The sequence below is a fragment of the Phaseolus vulgaris genome, chromosome 5 (assembly GCF_000499845.2).
Source record: "Phaseolus vulgaris cultivar G19833 chromosome 5, P. vulgaris v2.0, whole genome shotgun sequence".
In the NCBI taxonomy this organism is placed as follows: Eukaryota; Viridiplantae; Streptophyta; class Magnoliopsida; order Fabales; family Fabaceae; genus Phaseolus; species Phaseolus vulgaris.
In genome coordinates this window covers 35,484,192-35,494,507 of record NC_023755.2, presented here as the reverse complement: position 1 = coordinate 35,494,507, position 10,316 = coordinate 35,484,192, and the positions used below count along the sequence as shown (strand labels likewise).

Below are 10,316 nucleotides of genomic sequence, written 5' to 3'. Positions count from 1 at the left end.
AACTAGTACCAATTTTAACTTTGGCATCGGAGCACCTTTCAGGTACACACTCATCCGTGAGAGGAGACCGAGACCAAGAACCGAGAGATCTAGATGACCTAGCCCAGAGAAGTGAGAGTCTACAAATCATATCCAAGTCCAAGTCCAAGCCGAAAGCCCAGACCGAGAGCTCGCATCGAGAAAGAAGACCGAGAAGTCAATAACATCAGAAGAAAGAAGATTATATCTAGACCCTTGCAAGAACAACAAATATTTTGTTTTTCTTTTTAATTAACACAAAATAAATAAATAAAAAAACATAAGGGTGCTTATATAGAATATATATATATATATATAAATAAATAAGGGTACATGAAGTATCTTACTCATATACAAAGTCATGTACATAATGAGGAAATTTTTGTAATATAAAAAGACTAACCTTTTCAAAAAAGGATAACTTCACAAAAACATGACATCATTTCATCTTAGTTCAGTTATACAGTTATCCCCAAAAAGGTTCATTTAAGATATAATTCACCTCATAGATAGTGCATATGACTATATTTACAAATTGTTTTTCGTAAGCAAAGAGAACATGAGTTTAGTTTTATCTTCAAACTTTGAGCACCACCACATTGCTATGACTTCTAAGATGTATTGTTGTTAAGCCAAAAAAAACTTTCGGACTAGGGTGCACAACTAATTGTTTGTTTTCCATTGTCCTTCAAACATACAATCTCCATATTTGTTTAAGGTAAACAGAGTTGACATGGGTGCCTTTCGACCTCCTGAACTTTTATGATTTTCATTGATAACTTAAAAAAAATCATGATCTCACGTCACCCTAGTTCAGTTACACAGTTCTCCCAAAAAGACTTATCTAAGATATAATTCACATCATAGATACTGCATATAGGCATATTTACATTGCTATTACCAAGTTGTATTGTTGTTAAGCCCAAAAAACATCCAACCCAGAGTGAACTGCTAAAATCAATTTTATTTGTTTTCAACTGCCCTTCAAACAGATAATCCACTTATTTGTCTAAGGTATACACAGTTGACACTGGTCCTTTTCGACCTCCTGAACTTTTATGATTTGCCCACTCCTATAACTGATTTCCTGTCCAGGAGAAAATAATGGCTAGCAAAGTGTATGTCGTTTCCTAGAGTGAAATTCTACCTCCATATCCACATGTCATTGTTGAGATTTAAAACAAATTTTATAAATGTTTGCATTTTAATTACTTGTGAACAGATACCTTAAATCAAGTGAGCAAATAAAATATATATTTAGAGCCCCCAATGAAGAGCAGAATTTAGATAATTTGTAACATGTTATTGGACTTAAACACCATATTGGACATGTAAAAACGACAAATTTTTATTCAAATGTGTGATCCATATCCACTCTTTGATTTGTGCTACACTAAAAATTTTCTCCCCATCATATATTTCATTTCTATATACAACTATATTTCTATAATCCCAAATTTCTGACATCATAGTTGTCCACATAGATTTCCATACTAAGTTTTGCTTATTACTTAATCCTAGACAACTAAATTGATAAAAAAAATCCAAAAATAGTGTTATGCATCACATTTGAAATTTCAATTCACCTTAAACATAAATTCCAAACTTGACAAGTAATTTTGCATTCAAAATACAAGTGTTGGGTAGTCTCTATTTATTGTTGGCAAAGAGGGTAAAAATTTGTCCCAATAACCACTCCCTATCTGTTTGGGAGGATGTCTGGACTGGGAATTCTAGCCTTAAAAATATGATTCCTAGGCTCACTACAAAAAAACGTGTATAATGCGGCGGTTATTTTCGTAAAAACTGGCGTTTTTAACCGCCGCATTATACGTCTGTGGCGGTACCGCATACCGCCAGAATTCTTGCCGCCACAAAGTTTAATGTGGCGGTCAATTAAAAACCGTTGTAGCAGACGCCATATTATGCATTGTATAAAGTGGCGGTTTTAAGCGTGTAATTGACGTCAGTTATAAATGTCGTAATTTTAAAACTGGGTACACCAATTCTAACGTAAATAGTGGCAGTTTTAACCGCCACTTTATAACTGTAATAATTCAAATATTAAATATTTAATTTAATTTTTAATATTTATAATAATTTATTTAATTCTATTTTATAATTTGATTTCATAATATTATTTAATTTGATATTATAATTAAAATTTAATTTAATTTTTAATATTTATAATAATTTATTTAATTCTATTTTATAATTTGATTTTATAATATTAATTAATTTGATATTATGTTTCATAATATATATAATTAAGTTATAACATAAACTAATTTCATAATATATTTAAAATTGAGAAATATAATAATCAAAAGATGAGTTCATTCATTCATTGAAATAACAAAGTTGATAATGTCAAACTAATCCAAACAACAAGTAAATTAAATTGTCAAAATGTAAATTGTTTCATTTTCTAAACATATTAGAAGTAAATTCTCAATCCTAGTTTGTCTTACTCCCTCCACTTGATCTTATATTCTGGTTTGGTGATGGAGCACCACTAGCAACATCCGGTGCCTGGAATAAGTTAAAATATGTTTAAAATTAATTGACAATTTTTAAAAAATAAATGAAAACAATATTATAATAAAATTTTAAGTATAGTAATTTATACCTCATTAATAGATGCTTGTACCAAATTTGCTGCCATTGCAGCAAAATGTTCCGGCACGTCTGGTCTAGAAGCAATGTAGGCTAGCATAATATGCATTTGGCTCCTTACAACTGCAAGTTCTGTTGCCATCTTTTCTACCTTTTCTTCAACATTTGTTGAAGACCCACCACTAGAGGAACCATTATTCATATTGCTTACCCTTGTTGTGGATTTCTTGAAAGCAAGGGTAGGACAAGCTCCATATGAAAGTCCTCTGACCCTCCCTGGATGCTCCTTTCCAAAAATGACACCAACAGGATCATTTGGAGATATATGTGATGCAATTTCTGGATTTTCCAGCATTAACTCATCAATTTTATCCTACATAAAAATGGAAGCAACCAACTTTAATGTTCGTCTTCCCAAAACAGTCCAAGACAGTATCCAAAATAGCCCAAAACAATCCAAAACAGTCCAAAACAATCCAAAACAGTCCAAAACAATATATACCCATGGTAGAGACAATATGTTCCCAAAACAGTCTAAAACAGTCCAAGACAATATCCAAAATAGCCCAAAACAATCCAAAACAGTCCAAAACAATATATACCCATGGTAGAGACAATATGTTCCCAAAACAGTCCAAGGAAGTATCCAAAATAGGCCAAAACAATCCAAAATAGTCCAAAACAATATATATCCATGATAGAGACAATATGTTCCCAAAACAATCCAAAACAGTTCAAGACAATATATACTCATGGTAGAGACAAAGTGTTCCCAAAACAATCGAAAACAATTAAAGACAGTATCCAAAATAGCTCAAAACAGTCCAAAATAGTCCAAAACAATATATAGCCATAATAGAGACAATATGTTCCCAAAACAATCCAAAATAGTTCAAGACAATATCCAAAATAGCCTAAAACAATTCAAAACAGTCCAAAACAATATATACTCATGGTAGAGACAAAGTGTTCCCAAAACAATCGAAAACAATTCAAGACAGTATCCAAAATAGCTCAAAACAGTCCAAAATAGTCCAAAACAATATATAGCCATAATAGAGACAATATGTTCCCAAAACAATCCAAAATAGTTCAAGACAGTATCCAAAATAGCCTAAAACAATTCAAAACAGTCCAAAACAATATATACTCATGGTAGAGACAAAGTGTTCCCAAAACAATCGAAAACAATTCAAGACAGTATCCAAAATAGCTCAAAACAGTCCAAAATAGTATATACTCATGGCAGACACAATATGTTCCCAAAACAGTCCAAGACAGTATCCAAAATAGCCCAAAACAATCCAAAACAATCCAAAACAGTCCAAAACAATATATACCCATGGTAGAGACAATATGTTCCTAAAACAGTCCAAGACAGTGTCCAAAATAACCCAAAACAGTCTAAGACAGTATCTAAAATAGTCCAAAATAGTCTAAAACAATATCCAAATCAGTATCCAAATCCAAAATAGTATGTCTCAAAAATAGTATATACAGAAAACAATTACTCTGTTCAACATAAAGAAGAAAATGAGAGGTTCAAAACTGATATAATTAGAAGTTACCCCAATCTCCATAGCTTCATCATTAACATACGTGCCATTCTTCCTCTTGTGTGTGATCTTCCACATCTCAGCTCGGCCAATGTTCCTACCAGTCTCAATTTTCTATACATTCCAAAAAGGATAATATAATTACAAAAATACATAATATATTATAAATCAAAATATATGCCAAATTCACAAAGCTACATATATGTAAATATACCAGATTATCCCTCCTTCTTGACAATGCCATAGCTCCACCAGTGTGAGGAATAGTTTGTTTCTTTCTTATCTCTCTATTCCTGTTACACAGTTTCTACACAATAAAATGAAATCAGTTTTTGCAAATTTAAAATCAAGTTGAGTGAGAAATATATGAAATGAAAAGTATGTACCACTGTGGAAGGCTTGAGACGATAATCCACAAATATAGCCCACTGCTCCATGTTAAGACCATCTGGAACATTCTTTATCAAGTCATTTCTGCTTAACACTGGGTCATAGAATTCATTCCAGAGCTTGCATCTATACTCCCTCCACAATTTGCCAATTTTGAACATAACATCTCTCTTAGCGAGATCTTCATTTACCATGAAGCAAAAACGACTCTTCAAATAATACAATTGTTAGTCCACATATATATTCAAAAACTGAAATAAGAATGTACATATTTAATGTTTTATTGAATGTAGGGTCAATTACCTTCAGTGCACTCTCCCATATAGTATCCTTGTAAGTATCAGGCACAGATGACCAACTTTCAAAACTTATAGGCAACAATATATGATTTGCTGCTAGCTGTCCACAAACTCCAGCAAGCAAACCACATGCTTCTCCAATGGGTTGAAAGTTATCATCATAGTTGACAACCACACGTGTTCCAATGGGCAAATTATGAGCATCCCTAACCTTGAGCTTCGTTTTCTGAGTAACTCCATGCTCATCTATAAAGTATAATACATTAAGGTATCTGCAATGAAAGTAATTAAATGAAAAAGAAAAACACAACAACAAAATTAACATATGTTTACCTATAGTATCAACAAACCAATAGTGGTTTGAATGTCTGCCTTTTTTTGGAGCCACCCTTTCTGCTTCAGATTCTAATGTATGCGGTTGTGCAGATTGAGGGGTATGTGGTTGTGTAGACTCGGATGTATGTGGCAGTGTAGACTCAGATGTATGTGGTAGTGCAGAGTCAGATGTGTGTGGTTGTGCATACTCAGATGTGCCTTCAGGTTGTGCAGATTGTGAGATTGGTGGTTGAGTAGACTCAATTTGTGGTAGCGCTGCTGATTCAAAAGTAGGTTGTAAATCTCGTGGTTGTGCAGATTTTGAGATTTGTGGTGGTGTATGTCCAGATGCTTGTGGTAATGGAGATCCAATATGTGGTTGACCAGATTTAGTTATTTGTTGACGTGTAGTTTGAGGCGTGTCATTAAGTTGAACATAGTTCCTCACAGATGTGTCTGAACTATGTCCACCAATTGCCTTAAGCAAGTTCTTAATCCTCTTAGGCTTAGGCATATCTGCACATAAAAAGGAAAGAATAAAATACAAAAACAAGATATAACAATGCATATCAAAGTACATAATCAAATAGATGTGCAACTAACAATAACCATACATGTGCAGTTTTATTAACAGACCAAGCTTATTATTACTCTGACATTGAGTCATTTTCATGAAGTTCGTGATCATTGTTGTCCTCGTTTAATAATTCATCATCTTCATCATCCCTAAACAATGGCAAATGTTCAGACTCGCTGAAAAAATGGTTTAAATCTTGTTGTGGACATGGTTCCAGTTCACAAACTTCATTATCTCCTTCTCCCATATCATACAAGTCTCGTGGTTTCAAGTGGACGACAATTTTCCAATCCTTGTTAACTTCATCATTAACATAATATACCATTTCAGCTTGTGAAGCTTCAATATATGGATCATGCTCCTCACGATCTCCCATGTGAATTAATCTTGAAAAATTAATAGAAGTAAAACCCCACGGATCCTTTCTAAGCCCCCTATCTCTTGTGGTGTCAGCCCATTTACATTTGAACAATGTCACTTTAAAACGACCATAGTAATTAAGCTCAATTATATCTTCTAATTTTCCATAGTATGCCAAATCCGCTTCCCTAATGTTTTGATCAGCCATACTTGCAACACATGATGTTGATGAAGTTAAGTAAACTCCACTGTTTTGGGTTTTTAACCCATGTTCTCGACTTTCGGTCCTAAACTTGAATCCATTTACATTGAAGGCAGAAAATCTTCTAGCATGTGGAGTCGGACCTTGAGATAGATACTTAAGATCATTTGACACTGTACTTGAAATGTCTGGGTTATTAATCTACAAAAATAAGGATTGAATGTGTGAACATATGTTACAAACTTTAATAAAACAATTATAAAAACAGTTTCTACGTACCCTTTGAGGAAACCAATTCATGAAATCCTTATTAACAATCCTTTCTATCTCTACATTTGAAATTCTTCTCCCTCTAAACCTCCTTCGCAAATGACTTTTAAATTCCCTAAGAAAATAATCATAACCAATGTGTTACTAATGATTCCATTAAGAACACATTTTGAATATAATTAAATTTATAGTTGTGTTAACACTCACTGAATGAAAGGGGTAACTTCAGGGCAATTAAATAACACATATCGATGTGCTTGAGTTCTTTGCATGGTTGACAACTCAAAAGTTGAAGAGGCACTTACTACTCTACCAATTGGTGGGAAAATGGTACTCAATTGTGGCATATTTGTATTACAAGAATCATCCACACGTGAAGGCCTGTTACTTCTTGTCTCAACCCCTTCCATATATTCAGAGGTAAAGGTCAGAACCTCTTCAGCTAGGTATCCTTCGGCAATGGAACCTTCAGGTTGTGCCTTGTTTCGAACATATGATTTTAAATGTCCCAAATACCTATAAAATAATTTTTCAATTAGGATAATCAAATATGAAGCTTAAAAAAACTTCAAAATCTATGTGTGCCAAAAACATTTACCTTTCTATGGGATACATCCAACGATAATGAACCGGGCCTCCAAGTTTGGCCTCACCAACTAAGTGACAAGTTAAGTGCACCATAACTGTAAAAAAGGTAGGAGGGAACAACATTTCCATGTGGCAAAGAGTTTCAATGATGCGGGACTGAAGTTTATCAAGTTCGGTTTGGCTTAAACTTTTGCCACATAATTGTCGAAAAAATGAACATAGTTCTACTATCACTGCAGTCACATTGTTTGGTAAAACATTACGTATGGCAATGGGTAGTAAATGTTCCATAAGAATATGACAATCATGACTCTTAAGGCCAAAAATCTTTCCAGCTTTCAAATCAATACACCTTGAAATATTACTCGAGTATCCATCTGGCATTTTCACATCTTTCAGTGTTTGTAAAAACGTTTTTTTCTTTGGTTTTGACAATGAAAACACACTTGGCCGAAATCTTCCTCTTTCATCTGGCCAAAGTTCATTCCTTATACCCATTTCTTTAAGTACCTTTCGGGCTTTTAAATTATCTTTTGATTTCTTAGGGTCATTGAGTAATGTATACAAAACATTGTCACAAACATTTTTTTCAATATGCATGACATCTAGACAATGGTGTAACAAGTTCGTCTCCCAATAAGGAAGATCAAAAAATATACTTCTCTTTTTCCATTGTTCTGCTCCAACAACTTCAAGAACATTCTTTCCCCGACCCCTTTTACTTGTATCCGTAGGTTCTAATGGTTTTCCAAATGTAACATTGATACCCTCAACTTGTTTAAATATGTCTGACCCTGACAAATGTTCTGGTGCTTCACTTAGTTCAGTTCTTCCGTCAAAAAGAGAACGACTCAATCTGAATCTATGTTCTTTATGTAAAAATCGACGGTGTCCCATAAAGCTGTATTTGCCCCTATACAACAAAGAAGACTCAGTGTCAAAGTTACAAGTTGGGCAAGCAAGACCAGTGTGCGTGTTCCATCCAGATAAATTGCCTAGGCCAGGGAAGTCACTAATTGTCCACAACAAAGCCGCTCGCAATGTAAACATTTCTTTTTTCGAATAATCAAAAGTTTGCACTCCATTGAACCAGAGCTCCTTTAATTCTTTTATGAGTGGTTGTAAGTATACATCAATGTCGTTTCCTGTCATTTGTTTTCCAGGAATTATCATGGATAGGATAAAAGAGGTTTGCTTCATACACTCCCAAGGAGGACGATTGTATGGGATGAGGACTACTGACCATATACTATAGCTTGTACTCACGGTTCCGAAAGGGTTGAAGCCATCACTAGCTAAGCCCAGTCGTACATTTCGAGGATCATTTGCAAATTCTGGATGTAATACATCAAATGCTTTCCAAGCCTCGGAATCTCTAGGATGCCTCATCAACCCATCCTAGTTATCCTCTGATGCATGCCATGTCATAGATTCAGTTGTCTTAGAACTCATAAACAATCGTTGCAATCTTGACTTCAATGGAAAGTAACGCAAGATCTTTGCATATTGTTTCTTATCTTTATCTTTCCACTTAGACATTTTGCACCGTTTACATTCTTCTAAGCTTTCATTCTCTTCACCCCAATATAGCATGCAATCTTTTGGACAAGCTGGTATTTTGACATAATTAAGACCAAGTTTGTTAATCACATTCTTGGCCTCATAAAATGAGTTAGGAAACTTAGCATGTTCAAATGCGTCCTTTAGCAAGTTTAGAATCATGGTCATTGCTTTATCACTCATTCTACACATGCATTTTATATGATACAACTTCAACATGAATGATAACTTTGAATACTTGGTACAACCTTCATATAGTGGTTCATTATTGTCCTTCAACAACGCATCAAAGTTTGTATTTCCTTCACCATGCAACATATCATCTTGTACACCATCATCTTGAGTACCCTCATCAATGTGATCATCGTGGTGCCCCACAAACCCAAATGCATCGTTCAACATGTCTTCCATTGGATTATGAGATTCTATGACATCTTCAATGACATGCGCACTTGGAACAACCACAGACTCATTTCCACTTAGTCCTTCACCGTGCATATACCAAGTTTGGTAGTTTTGAGGAAAAGTGCTACATGTTAAGTGTTCTTGAACTACATCCCTTATTTGCCACTTATTGAAACCACACTTTGAACACGGACACTTTATGACAAGACCATTAGCATGTCCAAATGCAAATTCCAAAAATTCATTCAAACCATTTGCATATTCAATGGTGTTTCGTGGTTTAGAAATCCAACTTTTATCAATTGGCATGACTACAAAACAAAACACCATAACAAAAAATTACTTACATAAATGTGTTAACTACATAAAATAGTTAATCAGAACCTACATTTACCAAACTAGCTTTTGGTAAATTTTATGGGTCACACAAACAAAATTTTAATTATACAACCAATCTATACGCTTCAAAACAGATCTGGATGGTTGAATATAAAGTTAGATCCAAACCAATTTGCAAGTTGGTTTGGATCAATTGTTGTCTCTATGAATTTCTTAATCATTCTATAAATAATCATTATCAAATAACCATTATAAATAACCATTATCATTCTATAAGCTAACACAATGCAATCAAAATTTAAGTACGTGCAGGTCATCTTCAAATTAATGAAACTAAGTCTGTAAAGGCTAATATATAATAAAAGTTGAAGTAAGACATGAACCCTTGCTTTTTGTAGTTAACCATTCATATAAAAACCGACTCATGCTTAAGTAGAATAAAAATAAATGGCTAAACCTGTAATAAATTCCTGGGGTTGAACCTGAATTTGCAATATTATCCGGGAACAGTATGGTGTAAGAAATAAAATAGACCTGCAAGAAAACAAAAAAAAATAACACGTTACACATTGGAAAATACATAAAAATAACCTTTAAGATATAATTTTTAAACAATGCAGACATACAAGAACAAGTTGAGATAATTCATTTTATAGAGTTCAATGGTGTCAATTGATCCAAATAAAATACTATGAATAATTTCTATTCTGCCTCTACAATTTCTGCTATGAATAATTTGAAACAGCTGGGGTTGAGGTTTCGCTTTCTTGGTGGTACGGTAGTAGTTTTTTTGATGATGTTTCTTTGCTTCCTTAAAGCTA

At 33.8% G+C, this 10,316-nt stretch overlaps 2 protein-coding genes and 1 long non-coding RNA gene across 3 annotated transcripts; all 3 read right to left on the bottom strand.

Annotated features, from left to right (window-relative positions):
- Nucleotides 1–3,544: 3,544 nt before the first annotated feature.
- LOC137834516 (uncharacterized) lies at nucleotides 3,545–5,212 on the bottom strand. Its single transcript, XR_011084910.1, has 3 exons — nucleotides 4,884–5,212; nucleotides 4,405–4,789; nucleotides 3,545–4,304 (listed from the first exon to the last, which is right to left on the bottom strand). It is a non-coding gene; the product is annotated as an uncharacterized lncRNA (long non-coding RNA).
- Nucleotides 5,213–5,700: 488 nt separating this feature from the next.
- LOC137834388 (uncharacterized) lies at nucleotides 5,701–8,580 on the bottom strand. Its single transcript, XM_068642445.1, has 5 exons — nucleotides 7,202–8,580; nucleotides 6,811–7,119; nucleotides 6,613–6,718; nucleotides 5,846–6,534; nucleotides 5,701–5,710 (listed from the first exon to the last, which is right to left on the bottom strand). The coding sequence occupies exons 1-5, from the start codon at nucleotides 8,578–8,580 to the stop codon at nucleotides 5,701–5,703; spliced, it is 2,493 nt and encodes an 830-aa protein (XP_068498546.1).
- Nucleotides 8,581–8,589: 9 nt separating this feature from the next.
- LOC137834387 (uncharacterized) lies at nucleotides 8,590–9,465 on the bottom strand. Its single transcript, XM_068642444.1, has one exon. The coding sequence runs from the start codon at nucleotides 9,463–9,465 to the stop codon at nucleotides 8,590–8,592; it is 876 nt and encodes a 291-aa protein (XP_068498545.1).
- Nucleotides 9,466–10,316: the final 851 nt, after the last annotated feature.

Excerpts from the sequence above, each read along its gene's own strand:
- LOC137834388 (XM_068642445.1), bottom strand. The coding sequence starts at position 8,580 with ATGAGGCATCCTAGAGATTCCGAGGCTTGGAAAGCATTTGATGTATTA. Across the intron at positions 7,120-7,201 it reads TGGATGTATCCCATAGAAAG|GTATTTGGGACATTTAAAAT; the intron begins GTAAATGTTTTT and ends ATTATTTTATAG. Across the intron at positions 6,535-6,612 it reads TGAATTGGTTTCCTCAAAGG|ATTAATAACCCAGACATTTC; the intron begins GTACGTAGAAAC and ends TTATTTTTGTAG.
- LOC137834387 (XM_068642444.1), bottom strand. The coding sequence starts at position 9,465 with ATGCCAATTGATAAAAGTTGGATTTCTAAACCACGAAACACCATTGAA.